This window comes from Osmerus eperlanus, chromosome 1 (assembly GCF_963692335.1).
Source record: "Osmerus eperlanus chromosome 1, fOsmEpe2.1, whole genome shotgun sequence".
In the NCBI taxonomy this organism is placed as follows: Eukaryota; Metazoa; Chordata; class Actinopteri; order Osmeriformes; family Osmeridae; genus Osmerus; species Osmerus eperlanus.
Genome location: NC_085018.1, coordinates 25,091,155 through 25,118,943, shown reverse-complemented (window position 1 = coordinate 25,118,943; position 27,789 = coordinate 25,091,155). Strand labels below are relative to the sequence as shown.

The 27,789-nt window shown below is 54.1% G+C and overlaps 1 protein-coding gene across 1 annotated transcript; it reads right to left on the bottom strand.

The window, feature by feature from the left end:
* Nucleotides 1–147: 147 nt before the first annotated feature.
* chd6 (chromodomain helicase DNA binding protein 6) lies at nucleotides 148–27,789 on the bottom strand. Its single transcript, XM_062472746.1, is given in 41 exon segments — nucleotides 148–2,686; nucleotides 3,021–3,125; nucleotides 3,274–3,414; nucleotides 3,535–3,774; nucleotides 3,911–4,450; nucleotides 4,706–4,951; nucleotides 5,158–5,309; nucleotides 5,572–6,973; nucleotides 7,085–8,154; nucleotides 8,361–8,569; nucleotides 8,673–9,051; nucleotides 9,410–9,464; nucleotides 9,567–9,705; nucleotides 9,832–9,961; nucleotides 10,260–10,363; nucleotides 10,445–10,534; nucleotides 10,773–10,932; nucleotides 11,156–11,355; nucleotides 12,173–12,375; nucleotides 12,732–12,842; nucleotides 12,989–13,168; nucleotides 13,369–13,533; nucleotides 13,654–13,849; nucleotides 14,227–14,437; nucleotides 14,612–14,768; nucleotides 15,013–15,111; nucleotides 15,898–16,041; nucleotides 16,274–16,450; nucleotides 16,578–16,821; nucleotides 17,234–17,355; nucleotides 17,530–17,664; nucleotides 17,817–17,903; nucleotides 18,111–18,228; nucleotides 18,463–18,518; nucleotides 18,814–18,879; nucleotides 19,201–19,350; nucleotides 19,537–19,589; nucleotides 19,592–19,713; nucleotides 20,040–20,659; nucleotides 25,329–25,378; nucleotides 27,551–27,789. Coding segments are annotated over 40 exon segments (9,852 nt in total). The 5' UTR covers nucleotides 25,356–25,378; nucleotides 27,551–27,789; the 3' UTR covers nucleotides 148–1,639.

Sequence of the window (27,789 nt, the reverse complement as noted above, 5' to 3'; positions counted from 1 at the left end):
TGTTGCTATGGCGACAGACGGGGCACGTTGCCATGACGGTTCTGCACACAACTGGAGGGCCAAAACAACAATAACTAACGGATAAAACACAGGAGATACATGATTCCAATATGGAGATGTCAAAAAACATCTAGATATAAAAAGAGATGGCTAAATAAGGCATTTTTACTTTGAATATAATCAACTAAAGTAACAGGAAGAAAAATAATGTCATATTTGGTGAAAATACGGCAAAGCAAATACAGTAAAATAAATTATATAGTCACAGGTAGTGACAAGGCAACAATAATGACTTAACAAGAAAGGTGATTTCAGAATGTGAGAAACACGGTTCAAAGATCACACCCTCATCTGGTGAGGCTGAGTACACGTGCGCGCATGCATGCACACATATACACACACACACACACACACACACACACACACCTCGATACACATACACACACCTAGACAAAGACACACACCTCGACACACATATACACACACACACACACACACCTAGACACACATATACACACACACACAGAATGAAAGGGAGGACAGGCAGGTAAATGTTCACCTAACGGACACTGTGCAAATAATGATGTTCTCATATCAGAAAACATAATTTAAGTGAAGTCAGACATTAGTAAAAACAATGACTGTAATGAGTGTAGACCCTGTAGTGAAGGTGTGTGTGTGGGTGGGGGGGCCCTGGGGGGTCAGGGGTCAGCCCTCCCCAAGAGTGGAGAGTTACATCATGGACACAACGCTAAACATGATGTGTTTGTAAACAAGAGAGAAAAAAACTGCAATATACAGCCAGATAGATTTACATATTTAAAAACTCTTAGTATGATTCGCTAGTCTACAGGATATTTAAATGAGAAAGGGGGACAACTGAGACAACAGGCAACTGTTTCTCACCTCACACCCCTGTTTGTTCCCTCTTTTACTCTCACCTCCTTTTGTCTCTCTGTGTTGTTACACACTGGGCCAGACTCAAAACACTAGACAGATAGATGGACATGGACAGATTATTCCTCATGACACAACTGACCCTCCCTCTCCCTCCCCTCCCTCCCACCAGAGGGTTTTTTTCTGTACTTCTCTCCTGGATGAGGTGTGTTTCCCCTCTCACTGTCCCCTGCAGGCTGTGCGGGGTACTTCTCTGGTACATCTTCCTCTGGGCAGCTCTCAAAGTGACTCTGTGGCAGAACTAATACATTTAAAAAAAGACTCAAATCTCAGGATTGTTCTCTGCTATCTGTAGCTTCGTTTGTATTCTAGTTGTGTTGCGACATCTGAACAGTTGACATGATTCTCTCGTGTTTATTCTGTAGCAGAAACCTGATGTCATAAACCCGCAAGCTGCTTTTCCTCCAACATGGCCACCAGATACCACACCTGAAGACTATACCAGGTGTGTCTCTAAACAGGATACACCAGGTGTGTATCTTCCAAGCCTGGCCTGCAGTGTGCGTGATCGCCCTCCTGTGGTGGGGGCAGGTAGATGGAGGATGAGGGGTACAGTCTCTAGAAACATGAACAGGTGGACTTACAGTAATAAAAGTCTATACATGGACATCGACTGACACAGCACAAACTTTACATTGTTGCACAGTTAGAAAGGAGCGAGCCGGGGATGGAGGGAGGAAGTCTATTGTGAGTCCTCCACCCTCATCCACTCCTTCTCTTCAGGTTGTCTCTCCTCAGTTTCTCTCTTCTCCTCTTCCATCCCCCTCTCCTGCTCCTTCTCTCCGTTCTCCTCCTGTCTTGCCTCCTCCTCCTTTCTCTCCTCCACTCCTCTGTCCTCCCCTCTCCTCCCCATCTCTCCTCTCTCCTCCGCCTCCCGACCAGGTGCATCGTGGGAGTCCGGCGCAGGGCTCGCCTTCTGACCCTTGACCTCCAGCGCCTCCTCGTCTCCAAGGGCGACAAACACAGGGGTGTCGTCGGCCGGGGGCGCGGCCCTCTTCCTCCGGCGGCGGGGGCTGGCGGGGTCGTGGGGTGACAGGCCCGGCAGGGTCATCAGCCCCCCGGGGGACAGGAACATGTGGGGGTACAGCAGACTGTGGGACACCCCTGGGAGCAGGAAGGGGTTAAAGGTCACGGTGCTGGTGGTGGGTGCGGAGGTGGTGATGGAGGCCACGCTGTGCGGCCCCCCAGCCCTGCCGTCCCCCAGCCTCTCCTCCCTCCTCCTCTCCCCTCCCTCGCCCGGCCCGGCAGAGCTGCGGGGGGCGGGGCTACTGGCCGTGGAGGATGGCGAGCCCGCGGCGGAGCTGGTGGCGGTTGCCACGGCAGCAGGGGAGGGGGAGGAGCTGGCGGCGGAGCTGGACGGGGGAGGGGCCTGTGACATCATCCCGCCCACGTTGAACATGTGCTGGGGCAAGGCTCCGTGAGGGAGGCTGTGGAGCATCATGGGTAACATGCTCAGCCCATTCTTGGCATCCTCGCCGGAAGGGATGGCGAACCCGTGGGGGAAGCCCGCCATCAGGCTAGCCAATGGCAGGCCAGGAACACCTCGCAGGTTCTGTAGGCCCATCAGCCCGCCGTTCATGAGGAGGGGCGGGGCCAGGCCGGTCGGGGCCTCAGAGAGGAGGGGCTTAGGCATCTCGCTGCGAGGCCGACGCCCCCTCCGCCGGGAGCCCGGGTCACGGTTCACCGGCTCCGTCAGGATGCGACCGAACTTCCCCTCCGGAAGGAAGCCCTGCCACACAGGGAGGAGAGGATTGGTCAGTTGAAACAGGAAGTATAAGAGGATTGGCCAGTTGAAACAGGAAGTATAAGAGGATTGGCCAGTTGAAACAGGAAGTATAAGAGGATTGGGTAGTTGAAACAGGAAGTATAAGAGGATTGGCCAGTTGAAACAGGAAGTATAAGAGGATTGGCCAGTTGAAACAGGAAGTATAAAAGGATTGGGTAGTTGAAACAGGAAGTATAAGAGGATTGGTCAGTTGAAACATGAAGTATAAGAGGATTGGGTAGTTGAAACAGGAAGTATAAGAGGATTGGTCAGTTGAACAGGAAGCGAGGGTACTCACAGAGTGTTTGACCACGTCAGCCCAGTCTGGAGCTACACAATACTCAGAGTTGGCGTCCAGCCATCGAGAGAGCTCCTTTATGGCTGGAGCCATGGCACCCCCTAACTGTAGCACACACACACACACACACACACACCACAGAGACACATACACACACAAACAGGAGGATCAGCAGGAGGATGTGTTTGTGTGTGTGTGCGTCTAATCTACGTGTGTGTGTATGTGTGTGTATATTTGTGTGTGTGTGTGTTACCCTGCGCCCTGTGCTCCGGTGCACCACAGGGACTCTCTCCTCCCCGGTCAGGGTGTTCACGTCCAGCTTGGTGGGGTCCTTACAGCGGTGCCTCCTCTGCTTAGGTCTCTCCATGAAGCCGTGCAGCACGCCTGCTCCCGGCTACACACACACACACACACACACACAGCCTGTTAGACACACCTGCTCCAGGCTACACACACCCACACACCTGCTCCAGTCAGAACATCTGAAGGCTGTCCTACAGAGACAGCTACTCACCTGGGTGAAGGCAGGCAGTTCCATGCTGTAGTTGGGGTTCAATCTCAGCCACTCCAGCAAGCCTTTACTGGCTGCCTCTCTGTCTATGGCAACAATCTCAGGCTGAGGCTGGGGCTGGGAGGAGGAGGGAGAGGGGGAAGGGGAGGGGGTGGGGGTGGAGGGGCCGGGCAGGTGATCCTGGAGGGAGGGGGAGGAGGTGGAGGATGACACCACAGAGTGGCTGATTGCTTCCACCCTGGCCTGTAGGGGGCGACAAACACACAGAGGGAACACAGTCAGGTGGGATTCAGAGCAGGAGTAAGATGATATTGAGGTACGTAAACCTGTCGGCCAACCTCCTGTTCCTCCCCTTTACCTCCCTCCTCCCCCCCCTCACCTGCGCCTCCCCCCCAGGGCTCTTGAACCCCATCTCCACGGCCTCCACATTCCGTCTCCTCCCCCTCCTCCTCCGCAGCATGGAGTCGTCCCTGCGCAGGCTCCCGTTAACGATCTGCCCGGTAACGGGGTGTATGAGGCCTGCCTGCAGGATACCGGCCATGTCCATGTTTCCGGAGCCCTGCATGGAGCCCGCCAGCCCCCCCATGGTGCCCAGGGAGGGGCCCAACTTGTGCCCCTGGTGGTGCCCCAGGTTCCCCCCGGCCTCATCCGCCCCCAGCCCCAGCTCCCCGGGCTTGGACAGGTCCATAGCGGCCTCCTGCCAGCCGTTGATCAGCATGGACCCCCCGCGGTGGGAGGAGGGCGGGGCCACCACGGGCGCCATCTTGTCCTGGGGGGCGTGGCCCTGGGCCTCGCCGGGGTCGTAGTCGTACGGGCGCCGGCCGCGCTTCAGCTCGGGCAGGTAAGGCGGAGCCACCAAGCGCTCCTGCAACAGAGGCAAGGATGTGAGACGGCAGCCCCGCCCGCCACGCGACCCGTACTGCATGAGGGAGGAGGAACGGAACACAAGAATGAGACAGGGTTAAACATGAGGTAACACAGGACACACGGCGAAACAGCCCGGCACACACACAGGCACACACACTCAGGCACACACACACAGACACCCACACACACACACAGGTATGGATGCTGTGACACACAGGTAATGGAGGGGGGGGGGTGAAGGGTTTGTGTGTGTGTGGGCAGGGGGCCAAGGGGTGTGTGTGTGTGTGGTGGGGGGTAGGATAGTCACCTTGGGCAGCCTGGTGAGAGGAGGGGGCAGGCTGTACCCCAGCCCCGGGGGGGGCTGCTGGAGGCGGGGGCTGGGAGGCAGGTAGGCCGGCCGGTGCTGGGGGTGGTGGGGGGCCAGGCTGGGGCTGGGGCCCAAGCAGGACGATGACAGGGCACTGGGGGACTCGTACTGCTGGCTGGACGACGGCCACTTCCCCTTCAGGATAGCGTGGCAGATGCTGTCCAGGCGATTAATGATGACACGGTCCTGGGGGCGGAGCATAGGACACATCACACACACGCAAAAACACGCCTCCTACAGTACCTTGGCTCCCACCAATCACATACGAGAGGGGAACAGTATATCCGCCCCCTTCAGAGAAAAGGGGGAAATGAGGGATGGTGTTTTTTCAGAGAAATACTGTCCGAGAGAGCCCAGCCAATCAGAGAAGAGAGTGGGAAGACGGACAGTACCTTCGGCCACTCAGAGAAGGAGTAGAGGGCTTTCTCCTGCAGCAGCTGAGCGATGGTTGGCTCCCTGATGTCGTGTAGGCTGTCGGGCAGGTCACACATGCCCAGCGAGGGTGCAGCATACCTGGGGGGCTCCACGTAGCTCTCCCCTGGACCTGGCGGTGGGGGACAGACACACTGGTCACACCAAACTAACACCTAGATAACTGGCTTTACCAAAGGATTCCTTTAGCTTTTTATATATTTTTAAAAGTAAAGGCTAAATAAAAGGGGAGCTGCCCACGTGTCGAGGACGTGGGCAGCTCAGAGGGTAAAGCATTTGACCACAGATCAAAAGGTTGCGGGTTCAAATCCTCATCTGTACTTGGGATGAAAGCGTCCGCTAGATAAACGGATGTGTGTGGTTGTGCTTCTTACCTGGCGTGCGTCTGTCCTCCATCTTGGGGCTGAGCACGGTGCTGTCGGCCTCCAGCAGCTCTGTCTTGGGCTCCAGACAGTCTGGCTTCACACAGTACACCAGACCTTCAGGCTTCAAGCAGTAGACCAGGCCCTCCGGCTTCACAGAGAGACCCAGACCTTCTGGCTTCACAGAGAAACCCAATCCTTCTGGCTTGACTGGAAACACCAGGCCTTCTGGCTTGACTGGAAAGACCAGGCCTTCTGGCTTGGTCTCAGAGTCAGTCTTCCCAGGGAACACCAGAGCAGGCTTCTCCTCCTCTGACTCTTCAGCCTTCAGATGGAACCCGGCTGGTTTCAGATCCTCGCTTGTCTGGTTCAGAGGGTAGTCCCCTGCCTCCATCTTGGTCTCCATCTTGACCGCCAGAACCAGGGGCCCGGGGCCCGGCTTGGTCTCGGGCCCCAGGGAGAGCTCCTCCTCCTCGGGCTTGGTGCTGCCAGGGTCCAGGCCCAGGAAGCCACCTGGGCCAAGCCTGCTGCCCACCAGAACCCCACAGCTCTGCTCCTCCAGGCTGGGCTCGTTCTTCACCTTCCCCGGGGCCAGTGGTGCCTCTGCCCGGGCTGTGGAAGGGGAGGGTGACGGGGGGAAGACGGAGGGGGCGAGGGAGGTGTGTGCGGGAGGTGTGTGCTGTGTGACGGTTCTCCCAAGTTCCGCCTGCTCATCGCAGGGTTCCTCGGGTTCTATCTGGTACTGTTCCTGGAGGGGTTCTAGGAAGGTTCCCCCAACATCTTCTGCTGAGGTTCCCGCTCCGGGTTCCTCCAGGGTTCTCCGCTCAGCCAGGCCTTCTAGAAGCTTGTGACCCTCGGACCGGGGAACTGCTTCGTCCCCCGGGCTCCCTAGAGTCCCACCCCCCTCCCAGACCTCGTCCCCTGGGCCGGGCGGAGCCCCTAGGGCCCCGGGTAAACACCCCATCTCTCCTTCCTCAAGGCTGGGCTCTGCCTCCATTGCCTCCTCGTCCAGGTCCACCGGGCTCTCTCCAGCCTCCAGCCCCAGGGCTGTCTCCCCCAGTGTCCCCGAGTAAGGCTGCTCCTGGGCTGGTTCATCCTCGCAGGCAAGTCCCTGGTCCTGGGGCTCTGAGTAGGCCTCATCTGGAGCCTGCTCACCATGGGACACCGGCACTAGACATGGCTCCTCCCCCTCCATACATGGCTCCTCCCCCTCCAGCCCCTGGCTGTCGCCAGAAAGCTCCTCCTCCTTGTCGAACTCGAACGCTGGCTCCACCCCTTGTGTGTGGCTGGTCAAGGCATCTGTGACATCATCAGTGTGGGACAGGGAGAGGGGGGGAGGGGGGATGTAGCGGGGAGGAGGACTGGCTGACAGGTCCGTCGGCTCCACGCTGGGGTCCTCGCTCACCCCGATGTCCTGGAGGAGAGAGGACAGGGGTCAAAGGTTAGGGTTAGACAGTCAGGGTTGGACATGGCCTACCTTGGACAGCATGAAGTGTACAGAGTCTAGTATTCAGACCCGGCCTACCTTGAACAGCATGAAGCTGGAGGGTAGAGATCCTCCCCCAGAGGGGTGAGAGGGGGAGGAGGAGGGGGGGAGACCCAGACAGTCTTCCAACGTCTCCTCCGCTCCTCCCCCGTCTCCCCCCTGCCCCTCCTCCTCCTCCAGAAACCCCGCCTCCAGAGTGGGCGGGCCCAAGATGGCGTCCGCCTCGTTGAACATGTGGTGGGTGGGGCTAGCGTGGTCGCCGGGCTCCCAGGAGGCCTGCAATTGGTCGAGCTGCACGGAGGGAGCCAATAGTCCGGTTTCCTCCTCCGAGCCCTGCTGGCCAACCAGCACGTCGCTCCGCAGCTTCCCCGCCATAGACTCCGCCCCCACGCCGTAGGAGTTGAGCATGCTCTGTCCGGCCGCGGCTGAGTTAAACGGGAATCCACTGAGGCCATCCTTGCTTTTCCCGAGAGCGTCGGGGTCAGAGGTCAGGGGGTCGTGATGGAGCGAGGCCAGGTCCAGGCTCTCCTCCAGGGGGGGGCAGTCCAGGTAGCTCCCCTCCCGACCCCCAGGCACCATCCCCAGGCCGGCCCGGGGGTCCGCCCCCCCTGCCTCTGGTGCTCCCTGGAGGTGTGGGTGGGAGGGGGACGGGTGCAGTGGGGGGTGGTACTCCGGCAGGGGCTGGGGGGAGGAGCAGGGGCCCAGGCCGGGGTCGTACAGGCAGCAGTGGGGGTGTGAGGAGGAGGGTGGGGGAGGCAGGCCAGGGTGGTGGTGGGGGTGTTGAGGGGGCGGGTAGCCCTGCCTTCTCTCCTTACGGACGTAGTTCCTATGCGCCTCCAGGAAGCACAGCTGGGGGTCGTTCAGGATGTAGTAGTCCGTGCGGCTCAGGCCGTGCCGGGCGGCGCCTAGCAACAGGTCGCGGTCGTGCTTGCCGCACTCCCACCACACCGGGAGGTACAGGCTGGGCCGGCACAGCTGTAACCGCGGCGACAGCAGCGGGTGACGCAGCACCTGCTCGCGGATTTTCCGCAGGAGCTCGATGCGATACAGGGTCCTCGCCGCACGCTCCTCCGTGATTGGCTCCAGGAAGAGGGAGTGGTCAACCGGGCCTGGGGGGAGGGGGGAGGGGAAGGGGAGGAAGGAGTGGAGTGGAGGGAGGGTAGAGGAAGGAGTGAGAAGTGGAAAGAGTGAGGGAGGACAGAGGAAAAAAGGGGAAGGAGACAGATTTCATTGCTTTACGCATACAGACGCAAGACACAAGTTCCTCCCCCACACTTCTCCTCCCTGACCCCCCCCCCTCCTCCCCCTGCAGTACCTTCGTCCTTCCTAGGGGGCAGTCTGCAGGCAGTGCGGCACATGGACACGAAGCTGTAGAAGTATCTCTCCAGGCTGTGGTCCGTCTTGCGGTCTAGGCGGGCCAGGGCTCTGAACTGAGCCCAGTCGAAGCACTTCCTCTCTGGGTCAAACACCACCCCAAACGACGACACCGTCCGGTAGAAGTCTGCTTGTTCCCTCCGAGTCCACCTGGGAACACACAAATGCACACAAACAGTCATTACACACACACGCACAGCCGTTATACACACACACACACGGACAGTAAGTTGTTCCACAACAGTGACATCACCTCCTCTGCCACTCCAGGAAGAGTGGGTCTGGCTCCGCCCCCACCGAACATCGCCTCAGCTCCTCCCCCAGTTGCCACGCCAACGGCCCATGACCCGCCCCCAGCCCGTCATGAAACAGGAAGTCGTGTCTGATTGGCTCGCGGCGGGTGAATCGCTGGTACGCTGTGATGAGGCGTCTCAAACGGGCTGTGAGGGCGGGGCCTGCTGGCCACAGGGGCCGGCCTTGGAAGTTAGGCTCCATCCCTCCACACTGAGGCTCCACCCCTCCACACTGAGGCTCCACCCCTCCACACTGAGGCTCCACCCCTCCACACTGAGGCTCCACCCCTCCACAAGGAGGCTCCGGCCCCTCCTGGGTCAGGTCCACACTGAGGGAGTCTGGAGACGAGGAGGAGGAGAAGGCAGAGTCAGTGAGAGAGAGAGAGAGAGAGATAGAGATAGAGAGTGTGAGAGAGAGAGAGAGAGAGAGATAGAGATAGAGAGAGATAGTGTGAGAGAGAGAGAGAGAGAGAGAGAGAGAGAGAGAGAGAGAGAGAGAGAGAGAGAGAGAGAGAGAGAGAGAGAGAGAGAGAGAGAGAGAGAGAGAGAGAGAGAGAGAGAGAGAGAGAGAGAGAGAGAGAGAGAGAGAGAGAAGTGGAGAGAAAGAGGGGAGTGGAGAGAGAGAGAGAGACAAAGAGTGGGAGAGAGAGATGGAGAGATAACCAGTGATGGATCCATTACAGAGGCCGGTTCTCACCTGGAGCCAGACTGTCAGGCTTGTCTGCGGCGTCACTGCTAGAGCATGTCTCCTCCTGACACACACACAGATAAACACCACAAGTAGAGACTCGGATGTATTTAAGACATGTTAACGATAACGTCTCGTTATTAAGATGCTCCCCAGGTGGTCTTACCTTCGTCTCCTCTCCTTCCTCTGCCTTGGAGCTTGTCTCCTCTCTCGTCTCCTCCCTTGCCTCCTCCGTTGCCTCCTCCCTCGCCTCCTCCCTCGCCTCCTCCCTCGCCTCCTCCCTCGCCTCCTCACTCTTACACACACTGAGACACACACACACACAACATCTCCCTCAGTCTCCTCTCTCCCTCACCCCCTCCCTCACCATGTGTGTGTGTGCGAGTCCTGTGTTGTGTGTTTGTATTTTAGCGTGTGTGCGTGTGTCCTACCTGTCGGTGATGTCGGAGACCCCCTCCCCCCCTCCCTGCTCCCCCGTCAGGGCGGAGGCGTCGGGGATGCCCACCCGCTCCAGGAAGCAGAGGCCTGGATCCACACGCATGGCATTGTAGCGCTCATACCCTGGGAGGAACACACAGAGCACACACACACACATTACTAATGTCTTCTTAGCATCCTAACATGCTGGTATCCTAGCAGCCTACCATGCTGGTATCCAACAGCCTACCGTGCTGGTATCCTAGCAGCCTACCGTGCTGGTATCCTAGCAGCCTACCGTGTTGGTGTCCTAGCAGCCTACCGTGTTGGTGTCCTAGCAGCCTACCGTGCTGGTATCCTAGCAGCCTACCGTGCTGGTATCCTAGCAGCCTACCGTGCTGGTATCCTAGCAGCCTACCGTGCTGGTATCCTAGCAGCCTACCATGTTTGTGGACGCCGATCAGCAGAGACCTGTCAGCCTCCACGTCCCACCAGCCAGCCGGCACCTCGATGTAGTCGATGTCAGGAAGAGACACCTCCAGTTTACTGCAACACACACACACGCAGTTAGACATGACCTTCATTCGTAGACAGGACCAGCAGCATGTATTGTGTGGGGGTCTGTACCTGGCGGGGATGCCCTCTAGGGCCTGGGTGGCAACCTCCCCTAGCACCTCCACCTTCAGGTAGTACAACATCCTCACCCTCAGGAGCACCCTGCAGGAGAGGACAGGGTTAGCGAGCAGAACAGAGTCTGGTGCTACAGATAATTTAGCCACAGTCAACCAGATTCCTGTATTTGTAGTTAGATCACTAGTTAGCATGTTATGCAACCTAATTGGTACAGCATTGCTTAAGGCGTTGCTAGGCGACCTACTTGTGGCGGTGTTGTTCGAGGTATTGCTAGGCAACCTACTTGTCGCGGTGTTGTTCGAGGTGTTGCTAGGTAACCTACTTGTTGCAGTGTTGTTTGAGGTGTTTCTTGTAGCTGTCGTCGTGCAGCACCACCTCAGGATTGCAGTGGACCAGCCAATCAGCTTGCTGCAGCTCCGGCGGGCTCAGCTGGGTCTTCATTTTCTTGCCCTTCCTCCCCCGCGGCACCGGCGCTGACAGGCCTGGTCACAACACACCATAAAGCTAACATGCTAATACTAACTGGGATTTTGTGGTTTAGTGCTAACATAGGCTGGGTTTTGGTAGGTTAAAACTAAACATGCTAGCACAGGCTGGGTTTGTGTGGGTGAGCGTTAGCATGCTAACACTGACTGGGTCTAGGTGGGTAGATCCTATCAGGCTAACACTGGCAGTTTGTAGGTGTGTGAATGCTAGCATGCTAACCGGAGTGGTTTTGCAGGGCCTGGTCCTGGCCGTCCTTGCTGGGGGTGATCAGGTCCCAGATGAAGCTCTTGATCTTTTCGTCTCCCTTGTAGTGCCGTAGGCAGTACACCAACAGCGCCCGGCACACCACCTCCATGTCTCGCTCCGTCAGGTGCCATTTAAAACGCCCGTGGCTCAGGATGTCCTTCCATCTCCCCCATCTGAGGGGGGAGGATGAGGGTGGGGGGAGGATGAGGGGAGGGGGGAGAGGAGAGGAGGAGAGAGGAGAGGGGAGGGGAGGAGGAGAGAGGAGAGGAAGGATGGTGGGAGTGAGGGAGAACAAGGGGGGAAAGAGGAGGGGGGAGATAGGAGGCGTGGACAGAAAAAAAAGTTATTAAATATCAATCTGACCTTGATATTAGTGAGCTTATTTTAAGGAGAGAAGGTTATCTACCGTTGGCTTGCTTGCTAACATACACTTCTGCTGACATAGTTCCCAAAATCTATATTTAATTCTAGAAACACTCACTTCAGTCTGTTCGCACTTCCTATACAGTTACACGTCCTGTCCAGCCCTGCTTCCTGTCCAGCCCTGCTTCCTGTCCAACACCGCTTCCTGTCCAGCCCTGCTTCCTGTCCAACCCTGCTTCCTGTCCAGCCCTGCTTCCTATCCAGCCCTGCTTCCTGTCCAACACCGCTTCCTGTCCAGCCCTGCTTCCTGTCTAGCCCTGCTTCCTATTCAGCCCTGCTTCCTGTCCAGCCCTGCTTCCTGTCCAACACCACTTCCTGTCCAGGCCTGCTTCCTGTCCAGCCCTGCTTCCTGTCCAACAACACTTCCTGTCCAGCCCTACTTCCTGTCCAGCCCTACTTCCTGTCCAGCCCTGCTTCCTGTCCAGCCCTGCTTCCTGTCCAACAACACTTCCTGTCCAGCCCTACTTCCTGTCCAGCCCTACTTCCTGTCCAGCCCTGCTTCCTGTCCAGCCCTGCTTCCTGTCCAACAACACTTCCTGTCCATCCCTACTTCCTGGCCAGCCTCACCCGAAGATGAGAAGGTTCTTCTCGACCCGGAAGCACTCGGCCCGGAGGTAGCGGCGGCTGCGGTCGCTAAGGCGACGGGATCGACAGGGTCGCTCCTCTGAGTCGCTGTCCAGCTCAGAAAACTCCATCAGCTCATCGTCCTCAAACGAGTTGTAGTGACGGGTCTGCTTCCTCACACGGGGAGTGTCGATGACCAGACTCTCCTGGACACACACACACACACATACAGTAAGAACCCTATCAAAGGCAAACACACAGTTGTGGTCCACTACTCTCTACTTGGCATGCTGTTTCAGTATCTCCTTCTTACAGGCCATCTGTTGGGCAGTGAGGGAAAGAAGAGAGATGAGCCAGAGAGTTAAGCTGCCTGGCTTACGCCTCTCCCTCTCTCCTCCCTCCTCTCCCTCTCTCCTTTCCCATCTCCCTCCCTCCTCTCCCTCTCTCCTCTCCCATCTCCCTCCCTCTCTCCCCTCCCTCCTCTCCCTCCTCCCTCTCTCCCCCCTCCCCTCCTCACACTAAGGGAGGGAAGACCCGTGCTCCACCCATCCTTCCATCTTACCTTCTCCGCCCGAGACTCCACCTCTAGCTCAGCAATCTTTGCCCACTTCTGCCAGAAGTTAGGATCATCCAGGGAGATGTCCGTTCTGTTCCCAGACGACACAAAGCTGGCCTGGACACACACACACACACACACACAGAAACACCCCCCACACACAGACACGTTAAGTGGAGTATGTCCATGGCAACAGCCTACAGAGTGACGTGTGAAGTTCCTTGGGAGGTGAAAGTTCAGAGTGTTCAGGGGTCAGGGGTCACCTTGGCGAAGGTGGATCCCTTGCCCTCTGATTGGATGGTGATGGTCTGGGTGCGTCTCTGCAGGATCTGGTCGATGTCCTCCTCGCAGAACTTGGAGCCCTCGTCCTCCTCGTCCATCAGAGCTCCGTACGCTCCCTTCCTCAGCAGGTCCTCCACCTCCAGCTTGGACAGCTGCTGAACCTGCACACGCCAGGCCGGTTAGTACACTAGGACACTGGTTAGTACACTAGGACACTGGTTAGTACACTAGGACACTGGTTAGTACACTAGGACACTGGTTAGTACACGAGGCTGGTTAGTACACGGGTTAGTACACTTTCAAATCATTGCCATGGAGACCATCGACAGCCAGTGACGGTGTTGCCATAGAGACCACCCACCCCGTTGACGCTGCCCTTGCGGTTGATGTCCTGGAGCACGGCCTTGTCCAGGCCCAGCTTCAGGCTGGCCTTGTCGAACATCTCCCTCTCGTACGAGTTCCTGGTGATCAGTCGGTACACCTTCACAGCCTTGCTCTGGCCAATCCGGTGGCAACGTGCCTGAGCCTGGGTGGGGCAAAGAGAGAGCGACACCTCAGGCTCTGCCTCACTTCCTCCACCCTCCTCTTCCTGTCCTACTCCCCCCCACTCCTTCCCCCCCTCTTTTTCCCTTCCCTCCTCTCCTACCTGCAGGTCGTTCTGGGGGTTCCAGTCCGAGTCGAAGATGATGCAGGTGTCGGCGGCAGTGAGGTTGATCCCAAGGCCGCCGGCGCGCGTGCACAGCAGGAAGACGAAGCGGTCCGAGTCCGGCTTGCAGAAGCGGTCGATGGCGGCCTGGCGGAGGTTCCCCCGCACGCGCCCGTCTATCCGCTCGTACGTGTACCTGGAGGGGCGACACGTTAGGTCGAGCTGTTCTGACAGGAGCTTTCATCCTGAGAGACATGCAGCTGTCTGTGTCCACTTCCATCCTCTCCCCTGATTTACACGCCCCCTCAACCTACCTCAACCCCCCCCACCTCTACCCCCTTCCCTTATTAACACTCCTCCCCTCCTCATCCCACAACACCCTCTGTCCCCTCCTCTCACCCCAACCCTCCTCCCTCCCCACCCCCGCCTCCCCCTACCTCAACTCCCCCCACCTTTACCCACTTCCGTACTTTACACCCCTCCTCCTTCCACTACACCCTCCCTCCCCTCCTCCCTCCCCCTCCCCATTCCCTCTCTACACCCCCACCTCTTCCTCCTCCCTGCCTCCCTCACCGTTTCTGGATGAGGTAGTCCTCTAGGATGTCCAGGCAGCGGACCATCTGGGAGAAGACCAGCACCTTGTGGCCCCCTGCCAGGAGCTTGGGCAGCAGCTTGTCTATCAGCACCAGCTTGCCTGCTGCCTGGATCATTGCCTGCAGCTGCAAGTCCCACGCCTCGCTGCTCACACCCTTCCTGAAGTCCTCCAGGATCTTCTCCTCCGCACCTGGGGGAGGAGGGGGGGAGGACGGGGAGGGGGGAGGAGGATGGGAGAGGGGGGAGGAGGGGGGGAGGAGGGGAGGGGGGAGGAGAGATTTAAAGGAGGGAAGATCACATACCTGTGATCAGGTATGGGAGGGGCTTACACACCTGTGATCAGGTATAGGAGGGGCTTACACACCTGTGATCAGGTAGGGATGGTTGCAGCACTTCCTCAACTCCATCATGGTGTTGATGAGGTTGGGCATGTTGGCCTGGCCAGCTCCTTTAGCCAGGAAGGTGAAGTTCTTCTCCAGGATGGCCCGGTAGTACTTCTTCTGGATGTTGGTTAGCTCCACCTGGGCAGAGAGTGTGTGTGTGAGTGAAAGGTCAATCCATCTGATAAAATAACCATTCTGAAACACACGTAAACACAGGCACACACACACACATTCAGACAGACAGACACACAGACAGACAGACAGACACACATTCAGACAGACAGACAGACAGACAGACAGACACACAGACAGACAGACAGACAGACAGACAGACACACACAGACAGACAGACAGACAGACAGACAGACAGACAGACACACACCTCTATGATGGTCTCCTCCTTGGGAGCCAGGTTCTTCTCCACGTCGTCCTTCAGACGGCGCAGCATCATGGGCTTCAGGATGGCCTGCAGCTTCTTCACCTGGAGGAGGTAAGGAGAGAGGAGGAGGTGAGGAGAGGAGAGGGGGGATAGGAGAAGGAGAGAGTGGAGGAGAGGAGGTAAGGAGAGGAGAGAGGAGGAGGTGAGGAGAGGAGAGTGGGGATAGGAGAAGGAGAGAGTGGAGGAGAGGAGGAGAGGGGGGATAGGAGAAGGAGAGAGTGGAGGAGAGGAGGTGAGTTGAGGAGAGGGGGGATAGGAGAAGGAGAGAGTGGAGGAGAGGAGAGGGGGGATAGGAGAAGGAGAGAGTGGAGGAGAGGAGGTGAGGGGAAGAGAGGAGGAGGGCATCAGTACAGTTTCTAGATTTAAAAGCGGGTTAGGGGTTGGGGATCTGGGATTTAGGGTGTAGGGTATTGGAGTGGAGATTTAAGGTGTAGAAATCAGGGTGTAGAAGTCAGGGTTTAGAGGTTATGTGTTGTACTTAGAGGTTAGAGTTGAGGAGTTACTAGGGTGTAGGAGGTAAGGAGGGAGGGTATAGGTTTTAGGAAGTAAGGAGCTAGGGTGTAGGATGTAGGAGGTAAGGAGCAAGGGTGGAGGATGTAGGAGGTAAGGAGGGAGGGTGTAGGATGTAGGAGGTAAAGAGGGAGGGTATAGGAAGTAGGAGGTAAGGAGCTAGGGTGGAGGATGTAGGAGGATGTACGAGGTAAGGAGTGAGGGTGGAGGATGTAGGAGGTAAGGAGCTAGGGTGGAGGATATAGGAGGTAAGGAGCGAGGGTGGAGGATGTAGGAGGTAAGGAGCGAGGGTAGAGGATGTAGGAACTAAGGAGTTACCTGCTCCTCGGTCTTCAGGTCTCCAAACTCGTCCAGGAAGCTGGTCTCCGAGGGGAACTGCAGCGGCTCCAGGAAGTTGAGCAGGCTGAACAGTTCCTCTACGGAGTTCTGCAGGGGCGTTCCTGTCAGGAGAACCTTGTGTTCCTGCAGAAGAACGTGGAGAGATGGACCAGTCAGAGAGGCCTGGAACAGGACATGCAGGACTCTAAACAGCCAGCCAGTCAGTAAACCAGCCAGCCAGTCAGTAAACCAGCTACCTAGCCAGTCAGCCACCCGACCAGCCTCCCAGTTCCCTCCTCCTCTCCTCTCTCCCCCCCCCTCCTCCTCTCCTCTCTCCCCCCAGCCCCCCCCCCCCCCCCCCCCCACAGCATCTCACCAGGTTCATCATCTTGAGCCCCTCCAGCAGTTTGCAGTTCCTGTTCTTGAGCCTGTGGGCCTCGTCGATGACCACACAGCACCAGTGGGTCTTTCTCAGCTCCGGGCAGTCGGCCATGATCATCTCAAACGTGGTGATCACCCCGTGGAACTTCAGCACGCCGCCGATGGGGTTGCCCTGGGAACGGCAGGGTTTTTACCAACACACGCGCTCCTGCTGCGACACACGCACGCTCCAACCCAAACGCTACAACACACACACACCTACACGCAATCGCTTCAACACACACACACACACTCCTTACCTGCGGGTCTTTGTGGTACATCTCGTACTGCAGGATCATCTGCCGGCTGATCTGGGAGCCGTGGTACACGATCACGTTGATGGGCGTCCATGTGCGGAACTCCCTCTCCCAGTTGGTGATGGTGGACAGGGGGGCGATGATGAGGAAGGGGCCTCGGAGCCCCATGGAGAAGATCTCGTACAGGAAGGTGATGGACTGGATGGTCTTCCCCAGACCCATCTCATCTGCCAGGATGCAGTTCTTCCTGGGGTGGGGGAGGGCAAAGGGCGAGTGTACAGTACCGTCATCAGGTAGTGAGCTATCACACCTGTTGTTCCAGTTAGCCTGCTAGCTTACCTGTTAGAGGATCTACCAATTAGCATATCAGTTAGCCTGCTAGCTTACCTGTTAGAGCCTGATCTACCAATTAGCATATCAGTTAGCCTGCTAGCTTACCTGTTAGAGGATCTATCAATTAGCATATCAGTTAGCCTGCTAGCTTACCTGTTAGAGCCTGATCTACCAGTTAGTTAGTTAGCATATCAGTTAGCCTGCTAGCTTACCTGTTAGAGCCTGATCTACCAGTTAGTTAGTTAGCATATCAGTTAGCCTGCTAGCTTACCTGTTAGAGCCTGATCTACCAGTTAGTTAGCATATCAGGTAGCCTGCTAGCTTACCTGTTGTACCAGTTGAAAAGCAGCCAGTTCATCCCCTCCAGCTGGTACTCTCTCAGCTGGTTGCCGTTGCGATAATCTCTCGAGTTGTCCAGCTTCTGCCACTTCTCTGGTGGAGGCCTCTCCTGGAAACACACAAATAAGAGGACCAGGGTTAGGGTCAAGCGTTAAAGGTCACAGGGCTAGGGGTCAGAGGGCTTGGACCCTGGGGGGTCAGAGGGCAAGGACCTTGGGGGGTCAGAGGGCTAGAACCCTGGCGGTCACAGGGTCACAGAGCTAGGGTCAGAGGTCAGCCTCACCACATGTTTGAGGTCGGGTAGTTTCTGGATTTCCTCAAACTCCAGGATCTTCCCAGGGTCCACGTCTTCCTGAAGCTCCCAGGTGGCCTCCTCATAGGACAGGGAACACCACTTCACCAGGTAGTGGGTAACCTCCTGCACACACACACACACACAGGCACACGCACAGCAATGCATTGTAAAGGAGCAGACTGATAGAAATGGCTCAATTGTAGATCATACCAGCAGCCTTCGTGTGTGTGTGAGAGAGTGTGCGTGTGTGAGAGAGTGTGTGCGTGTGTCCTCACCTCTCCCGTGTCTGCATCGGTGGTGACGGCCACCTCAAGAACTCTGTCCACCTCAAGGTAGTCTGGGTTAAACATGTCCTCATCAGGCTGAGGAGAGGAGGAGAGGGAGGGGGAAGGAGAGGAGAGCAGAGGAAAAAAGAGACCTTTTAATTCTGGAAGCTGTACTGTTTGGAAAGAGATCCCTGTGTTAATATGAGAGGAGAGAAGGTAAGGTGCAGAGGGAGTCAACCCTGTGTTGATATGAGAGGAGGTGCAGAGAGGAGGTGCAGAGAGGAGGTGCAGAGGGAGTCACACCTCGGTAAAGATATGCTTCATCTGAGCCTGTTTGGCTCTGAAACGTTTGATCTTCTGGTGGATCCGAGGATCCTTCTCCAGCTCCTCCAGACTGGCCCACTTACAGTGCAGGTAGGAGCTGCACACACAACAACAACAACAACAAGAGGTTTTTAGGTTTAGGTCATCATCATCCCTTAGGTTTTCTTCTCTATTCTTTGAGGGTTTAGGTTGATTACAGGTGCTGATCTGTGGGCATCTGTGAAGCCCATTTGTAAAAAAGGACTGCACAAAGTAAGTTTGAATTGATTTGATTTTGTCTAGTAGTATTTAACCCAGATGAGATGTGTGTTTAGGCTCCGGTCAGACTTACAAGTTCCTGTACTTGACGAAGAACTCCTCTGCCTCTTCCTCTAGTGGGCTCAGACCCTGAGAGAGAGAGAGGGAGTAAAAGAGATGAGAGGGGGGTGAGAGACAGATGAGAGAGAGAGAGAGAGAGAGAGAGAGAGAGAGAGAGAGAGAGACAGAGACAGAGACAGAGACAGAGAGAGAGAGAGAGAGAGAGAGAGAGAGAGAGAGAGAGAGAGAGAGAGAGAGAGAGAGAGAGAGAGAGAGAGAGAGAGAGAGAGAGAGAGAGAGGGGAAAGAGGCAAGGATTTAATATCAAATCCAGACCGCATGTGTGTTTGGAGTGTGTGTGTATGTTCAGCTCAGTGTGTGTGTACCTCTTTCTTGACTGTTCGAACAGACAGGATTTTCTCAATGATGTTGGCTTCATCCTCAGGTGGTTCCTGGAGGGGGAAAAGGCATTACTGACTCAGAACTCAACTACAGAGTGGAGAGAAGAGAGAAGGGGAGAGAGGAGGGAGGAGGAGAGGAGTGAAGAGGAGAGAGGACCAGCAAAGAGGTGAGTGGAGAGAAAGAGAGGGAAGGAGGAGAGAAGACAGGAGGAAGGATAGGAAGAGAGAAGAGGAAAGAACTACGGGAGAGGAGAGAGGGAGAGGAGAGAGGGAGAGGAGTGAAGAGGACATGGGGAGAAGAGAGGGAGAGGAGAGAGGGAGAAGAGTGAAGAGGAGAGGGGAAGAGAGAGAGCGTGAAGGAGGAGAGGGTACCTCTGCCTGCCATGCCAGGGTAGCGGCATTGAGGGCAGGGATGCGTCCAGCGCCCAGGACTGCGATGGTCTCTCCATCATCATCCACCACCTTGAAGTCCACATCCTCGTTGTACTTCCTCCTCTTCACCTGCCGGCCAGAACGACGCTTCTGCCAAACAGGAGGGAGGAGAGGAGAGGAGGGAGGAGGAGGAATGGAGGGAGAGAACGAGGAATGATGGAGGAAAGAGAGAAGGTACGTGTTGAGTAAAAAAAAAAAGCATTTTCTGAAAAGCTGAAGGCGTGGGGCTGAAATTCACGTGTTCAGTTTGACTTTGCCTCTGAGCAGGAGTCTCACCGTGTTGTCCAAGGGGTCTGTGCTCTCCTCGCTCCCCAGGACCCCAACTCCCCCCCGGCCTCCTCCTCACTCTCCCCCCCCTCCCTCTCCACCTCCGCCTCACGCTCTCTCGCCGGCACAACCTCCCTTTTCCTCTTCCCTTTCTTCTTCTTCTCCACCGGCACCGTGCCTTGCTCTCTGGAACACACACACGTATGCACACACACACACACACACGTATATACACACACGCATACACACGCACACGTATGTACACACACACACACGCGTATGCACACACACACACACGTATATACACACATGCATACACACACACACGTATGCACACACACACACGTATGCACACACACGCATACACACACGTATACACACACACAGAACATTGTTTAAAGGACAGATACAGTAGATCACATAGAACAGACATGCCTCTCTCTCTCTCTCTTTCTTTTCTCTCCTCCTCCCCCCGTCCTGCCCTCTGTGGCTTCCCCGCCCCCCCCCCTCACCTGGGCTTGCGCCCCCTCTGTTTGGGGGTGGGGGGGGTGGGTACGGGGACCAGGATGAGGGGCGGGGCTGGAGCTGGGCTGGGGACAGGGGGCGGGACTGGAGGAAGCACTTTGACCTTGGGTTTCCTGCCCCTCTTGGCCGGGCCCGGGGGCTGGACCTCCGCGGCTCTCTTCACCTCCTTCACCTCCCTCCTCTCCTTCACCTCCCTCCTCTCCTTCACCTCCCTCTGGTCTCTGCCCCCCCGGGCCTCTTTGCTCTTCCTGGGAAGCACCTCCTTCCCTTCTCTCGGCTCCCTCTTCTTCTTTGGTTTGCTCTCCCTCTCTGCCCTCTTCTCCTGCTTGTTTTTTTTCCTCCGTTTCTTCTTCACCCGCGCCCCTCCCCCCCCATCATCCTCCTCGCTCAGGGGGGAGGAAGGAGGGCACGGGACACCCCGGCTGGCCCCCTCCTCACCCATCCCAGCATGCTTAGCGTGGGCCATGCAGTGATTGGTGGTCCCGGCTAGGAGGCGGAGCTGGTCCTTGGAGCCCAGGGTGCTTCTGGGTAATGGAGTCTGTGCGTGGTCGGAGGCAGTGGAAGCTGCTGGGGCTGGAGTGTGCTTTAGGATCTGACCACTGGGCATCTGAGGAGGGGAGGGGAGGGGAAGAGAGGAGGGGAGGGGGGGAGAGGAGAGGAGAGGAGGAGAGGAGGAGGGGAGAGGAGGAGGGGAGAGAAGAGAAGAGAGGAGGGGAGGGGAGAGAGGAGAGGAGAGGAGAGGAAGGGAAGAGAGGAGAGGAGAGGAAGGGAAGAGAGGAGAGGAGAGGAGAGGAGGAGGGAAGAGAGGAGAGGAGAGGAGGAGGGAAGAGAGGAGAGGAGGGAAGAGAGGAGAGAGAGAGAGGAGGAGGGGAGGGGGGGAAAGAGGAGAGAGGAGAGGAGGGAAGAGAGGACAGGAGAGGAGGAGGGGAGGGGAGAGGGGAGAGAGGAGAGGAGGAGGGGAGGGGAGAGAGGAGAGGAGAGGAGGAGGGAAGAGAGGAGAGAGAGAGGAGGAGGGAAGAGTGGAGAAAGGGTTACATTTAGACAAACCTATCATCATCATCATCAACAGTTGCTGTACTCTGAAAGATAGTGAGAGTGCGTGGGAATCAGGTGACCTCCTTCCCTTCAGACCAGGGTCACCTGCTTCTGCTTCACATCTGACTGCTGTTCACCACCACTGCATGACCCCGACATAACCTCTGCATGACCCCGACATAACCTCTGCATGACCCCGACATAACCTCTGCATGACCCCGACATAACCTCTGCATGACACCGACATAACCTCTGCATGACACCGACATAACCTCTGCTTGACCTCTATCAGCTCATACTGTAAACGTCAACCACAGAGGTGTGTGTGTGAGTGTGAGAGAGAGAGAGCCTAGCAAGATGAAGGCTAACTCACGAGCCTAGCTGCAGTTAGCACAGCGTGGCTAATGCATGGATCCGCAGACTCACACAGGTATGAGGATCATGTCAATGAATCACACACATACCATGCCAGTTGGAATCAGGGCCGTCGCCACGGAAACAGGCTCTGTACCAAGCTGCGGGGAGCTGCAAACGTACACATGCAGTCTCCATGGTAACCCCTTAATTGCCGGGCGCTAGACTACTCTCTTTCAACCTGACAAAGTAGGGCTACACACCTGGTACCCCTCTACACACCTGGTGCCCTCCTACACACCTGGCACCTCTCTACACACCTGGTACCCCTCTACACACCTGGCACCTCTCTACACACCTGGCACCTCTCTACACACCTGGTACCCTCCTACACACCTGGTGCCCCTCTACACACCTGGTACCCTCCTACACACCTGGTACCCCTCTACACACCTGGTACCCTCCTACACACCTGGTACCCTCATACACACCTGGTACCCTCATACACACCTGGTACCCCTCTACACACCTGGTACACTCATACACACCTGGTACCCTCATACACACCTGGTACCCTCCTACACACCTGGTACCCTCCTACACAACTGGTACCCTCCTACACACACCTCTACAACTGAAAGAGCATTAAGGAGGGACATTTCTGTACAACACAGTTCTATAGGCCAGCCCAGACAAAACACACACACACACATTACTCAGTCATAACCCACATAATACACACATAATAAACACACAAACACAGATATAACACAGACATAACACCAGTAGAGAGACCTTAACAGGCACAGGCAGAGACATAACACACACACACTAATATAACACACACACAGGCAGACACAGACATAACACACACTAATATAACACACACACACACAGGAAGACACAGACATAACACACACAGACTTAACACACATACAAAGTACACACACAAACACCGTAATAGCACACACACTGACCTAACATAGACACACGCACACAAACATTACATACAAACACACCCAAGCAGATTGGAGCTCTCTTAATGAGAGCTTTGACATTGAAAGTTCAATGTTCCTGTTTAGACTAGATCTGCATCACCTGCTCTGTGGAAACTGGAGCACACAGCGCCTTGGTAGGAGTGTGTAGGATACGAGCAGTTTAACCGAGAAGAGATAGACACTAATTGGCCTCACATTCAACAATCAACACATTAAAATGAGACTTTGTGGTCATTTTGTTAGCACGTGTATCAATGATGATTTTCACCTGTCCTTGAATAAGTCGGAAAATAAATAAATAAATGCATTGAAATAAATACAGCATTTGCTTTTGAAACACCTGCTAGGTTTGATACAGGAAGCAAAGTAGAGGTGAGGCTGTAGCCATCCCACTCTAACATCAGCGATGAGTCCAGGACTCAACATAATTCAGAAGCAAATGAGCGAGCACACACACCTGCAGCCAACGCGCCGGTACACACACACCTGCATGAGCGCTTTCATGACTAATTACACACACACACACACACACACTAGTGTGGTGCCGCAGACTGCAGTGTTGGGCCAGTTCAGTGGACCACGTAGAGACTTGCCTGCAATCACATACTCTATGAATCAATATCAGCGCCTGCCCTATTCACCAATGCTAACACTCTGCTGCAATCACGTCAATGCTGCTTCCACACCAGCTAACTCAACACCAGCATCTCTCTAGTAGCTAGGCTAACGTGTATGGGAACTTTCAATGCCAAGCTAGGCTATTGTTAACGGTAGCTCTCAAGGCTAGGCTAAGCTAATGTGTACGGGAGCTCTCAATGCCAAGCTAGGCTAATGTTAACGGTAGCTCTCAAGGCTAGGCTAAGCTAACATGTATGGGAGCTATGAATGCCAAGCTAGGCTAATGTTTACGGTAGCTCTCAAGGCTAGGCTAGGCTAATGTGTATGGAAGGTCTTACTTCTAGGGATGGAAGGAGGGATGGAGCAATGGAGGGAGGGTGGATAGGGATGGAGGAATGAAGGAAGGGATGGAGGGATGGATAGGAATGGAGGCTGGATACGGAAGGAGGGAGGGAAGGAGGGATGAAGGGAGGTGAGTCAGCGAGCGACAGAGGGGGCCGCTGTTGTCTGAGTTGTAGATATTACTGAGAAATTCCCATAGAGGGAGTGAAACACACACTGTAGATCACATGAAAGTGGGAACATTACACTGACCGAATTGAAGATCCCAGTAGAATTATTAACTAACCAAACTTTGTTGTCTATGCTGAAACTTGAGTCTTGTGTTCTGTTGCTCCCCTCTGGAATAACAATCTAGGACCTATGTGAGATTCCATAACTTTATCACGGCTTTCAATGACTACCAATCATAATTTCCACCAATCTTTAAACAATCATTGTGGTTCTCTCATGTTCACATGAACTCATTTCATCAGAGTATGTTCCTCATACTGTTCTCCATCCTTATTACAATAATGGAATTTAAAAAAAGATAATAAACCTACAGGCATCAAATATTGTAATGTGTTTTTTTTACATAACAATAAACCTATTTTAAGTTAAATAAATATCACAACAGTTTTCCTATCTATGCATCTACAACTTAATTAACTACATTAATTAATTACATAACCTAAGTACAACTGCACGACTATTACTAAGGTAGTTCACGTTTGTGACATAATTAGAATGCTCAGGAAACCATCTATAGAAGCCCTATACGCTATTATTTTTACACTTCCGGTTAGATGCTAATCGGAATTTCATTTCATTGGCTCTGTGCCCGTACTGTGCACATTGACAATAAAGTCGACTCTAATCAAATGTACTCCAAAGTTGACATGGATGAATTGCTAGCTCAGGTTAAATTAGCTCAGTCTTTTAGGGTGGTTGCCTGTGAGGCTACCATGTCCACTATACAGTAGCCTATAAGGCTAGCATGGCATGTATACATTAAGTTAAGGCTAGCATGACATCTACACAGTAGCCTGTGAGGCTAGCATGTCCACTTTATACGAGCATGCAAGGCTAGCAAGTTGACTCTGAATGCTGGCATGTCCTCTATACAGTAGCCTGTAAGGCTGTTACAATGTACTCTATACAGTAGCCTGTAAGGCTGTTAGCATGTCCTCTATACAGTAGCCTGTAAGGCTGTTAGCATGTCCTCTATACAGTAGCCTTTAAGGCTGTTACAATGTACTCTATACAGTAGCCTGTAAGGCTGTTAGCATGTCCTCTATACAGTAGCCTATAAGGCTGTAAGCATGTCCTCTATACAGTAGCCTGTAAGGCTGTTAGCATGTCCTCTATACAGTAGCCTGTAAGGCTGTTAGCATGTCCTCTATACAGTAGCCTATAAGGCTGTTAGCATGTCCTCTATACAGTAGCCTGTAAAGCTGTTAGCATGTCCTCTATACAGTAGCCTGTAAGGCTGTTAGCATGTCCTCTATACAGCAGCCTGTAAGGCTGTTAGCATGTCCTCTATACAGCAGCCTGTAAGGCTGTAAGCATGTCCTCTATACAGCAGCCTGTAAGGCTAGCATTTGCAGCTGCCCGCCCAGCCCTCCAGGTGTGACTCACCTCAGGGCTCCATTAGAGGCAGAGTGGAGTCAGTGGATGGATATTCAGGCTAACAGTATGGAGACAGGCCAGGAGGCATGACCAAGTTGCACTGAATCTCAAGGTTCCTCTGACTGTTTACTTTTATTTGTTGTATTTTCTGTGTGTGTGTGTGTGTGTTTGTGTGTGTGTGCGTGTATGTTTGTGTTGACATGTTTGCATGTGTGTTTGTGTGCATGTGTGCGCGTTTGTGCTGACGCGTGTGTGTGTGTGTGTGCATGTGCGAGCGTGTGTGTTTGTTTGTGTGTTATACAAGCCAATAATAAAACCTACCTGCTTGTCCTTCTTGTGTATTTTCATGTCGCTCTATTTCTTATCAGCATCTACAAGACAAAACACAACAGACCATTTGTTAAAAACAAAAAGCTTTCTTTTTTCGAATAATGACATGAATATATCGATGGAATTTCCCGTGATTGTTAAAGCTGTTTAGGCCAGACTCAGTCTGGATGATCTAATCTGATGACATCAGCGTGTCTCTCCGGACCCCGGACCATAATTTAGATTAAACCAATCTCCATTAAAAACGTATTTTGTGATTTAGATTATTATGGTATTTTATTTTATATTATATAGCTCTGCCAGTAGTTTATTTTATTTTGTTGTACATTTTCTTTTTGTTCATTATGTTTAAATGTTCACTGTATGCACCTGCACACCAAAGTAAATTCCTTGTTTGTGACCACTTACTTGGCGATTAAACACAATACTGATTCTAACCTGTAACAGAGATGCAATTTAGATATACTACCCCACCTCTGCTGGCCTCAGTAATGCACATGTTTAAATTTGATGCCGTAATTTGGACAAAACTCATTTCAAACCTGTCTTTAAACTCTGTTGCGAGGGATTAGGGTTAAGACCCTTGGACCCAGCAAGGTATAAAGACCCAGCAAGGTATAAAGACCATGCATTCACCTGAAGAGCGAAATCCTACTCTTCCTGTCCCAATTCTGCTACGGGGCAGGTGTAAACATGTCCTACACCTGTACCACCATTGTGTATGGAATATCCAGGGGGAGAGAGGCTGGGGGGGAGAGAGACCGGAGGCAGAGAGAGACAGGGGAAGAGAGAGGCAGGGGGAGAGAGAGGCAGGGTGTGTTTTGAGTAGCATGTCTACAGGTGAGTCACTCCCTGGGCAGCAGTTTGGTTCCAGCTGCAATACACACCTGGATAAATCTGGATGAGAAACGCAGCGGTTGCTGAAGTAGCCTACAAGACTAATTAGTCTGCTTTACTAACCTTTGACTTAGGTGTCACTATAGTTGGGTTAGGGTTACCATGTAGGCTAAGTATACCGTAGGTGATTATTATTATTTATTTTGTTGTTGTTGAAAGAGTTTTCTGACAGAATTTCCCAGCAAAGTAGAGATGTCCTAGGTGTGTCCGTGGGCCAGGTTACCTGAGAGCGCGCCACCGGACCAGGCTCTTTGTCTCGCGCCGAAGAGAGGAGCGCGGATGTTGCACCTGGATTGCCTCTATGAAGGTGTGCAGCGTCAGAGGTTGACATCGAATTTCCTTAAAAAATATATTTGACTTCTTAGGGCAACCTAGCACGAAGCTAGCTAGCTAGCCATATGAGGGATCGTGCCTCACGGCGAGAGAGACCAGTACAATCGCTAAGTACAGGATAGATTTGCCACAAGTTGGCTCCTAATGGAAAGTTCTCCCGTGTTTCAGAGCGCGATCTTCACCAAACAGCTCCTAAAATAACAGGAACATAGGCGCCGAGGTGTCCTATTTCATATAGCGATCTATGGAGCTAGCCAGGCTGCTAACTCTAATGTCACTGCATCGATGTTATATATTCCAGTCCTTACACGTGTGAACACCCCCTAAACTCCTTCTCAGGAACGTAGCCGCCACCTCGCAATAGACCTCACCTGCCCGGACAACGCTCACCGGTATCACCATCACCGGCCAGACACTGCGCTTTACCACTGGATTTATTTCCAAGGACACAAAAACGCCATGACAGTTTAGAAAAATGCATAAAAAATTAGAGGGGGTGGGAGACAGGGAGAGAAAAAAAAACTCCGTGCATTTTCTTAATCCTGATAAAGGCACGAGCTGGGGAGTTCATTCAGCAGGGATGCCTGAGTTTCAGCCTGGTCAACCGACGCACAGACACGCGGAACCTCGCTTCACAACACCGATCAAAAATATAAAAGTTAAAAGCCCTACTTACCTAAAATGGCTACTGCAGTAGCCAAAATACAAACAGCTATTATTTGGTGAAGTTTAGCGCTGGCCGACTGCTACAACACCCTAACATTAATTGGACCCGAAACATTCTATTTTTCATTGGCTGTTCTGTAGCGCAGCTGGGTCGATGAGAATTTCCATTGGTCCCGCAGCTGTCAACCAAGGCGTGCCGTGCTAGCTACGTTTGTCTGAGAGCCACATATTGCCAGCACCATTGTGTACTCCTTGCTCCTAGCATTGATGTGAACCTCTACTTGGCCGCGACGCACTATTCTAGCGTTTATGCTTACCGCTGATCGTGGGGAAATCCGTATTTTTGAACCGTAAGCGCCCGATGGTCGAGGTCTTTGTCGTTGTCATTGAAGCCGCATATGTTTTACGTCTCCCCTCGATGCTTTTGCATTTCTCCTTCTCTGCATCCACCAATCGCGGTGCTCTTTGCTCTATATCATTACAGCGCTGGAGGAGGAAAAAAAAGTGACATTCCACGTCTTTGCTGCTCATGTTTCGATGCCCGGATGTTAAATGT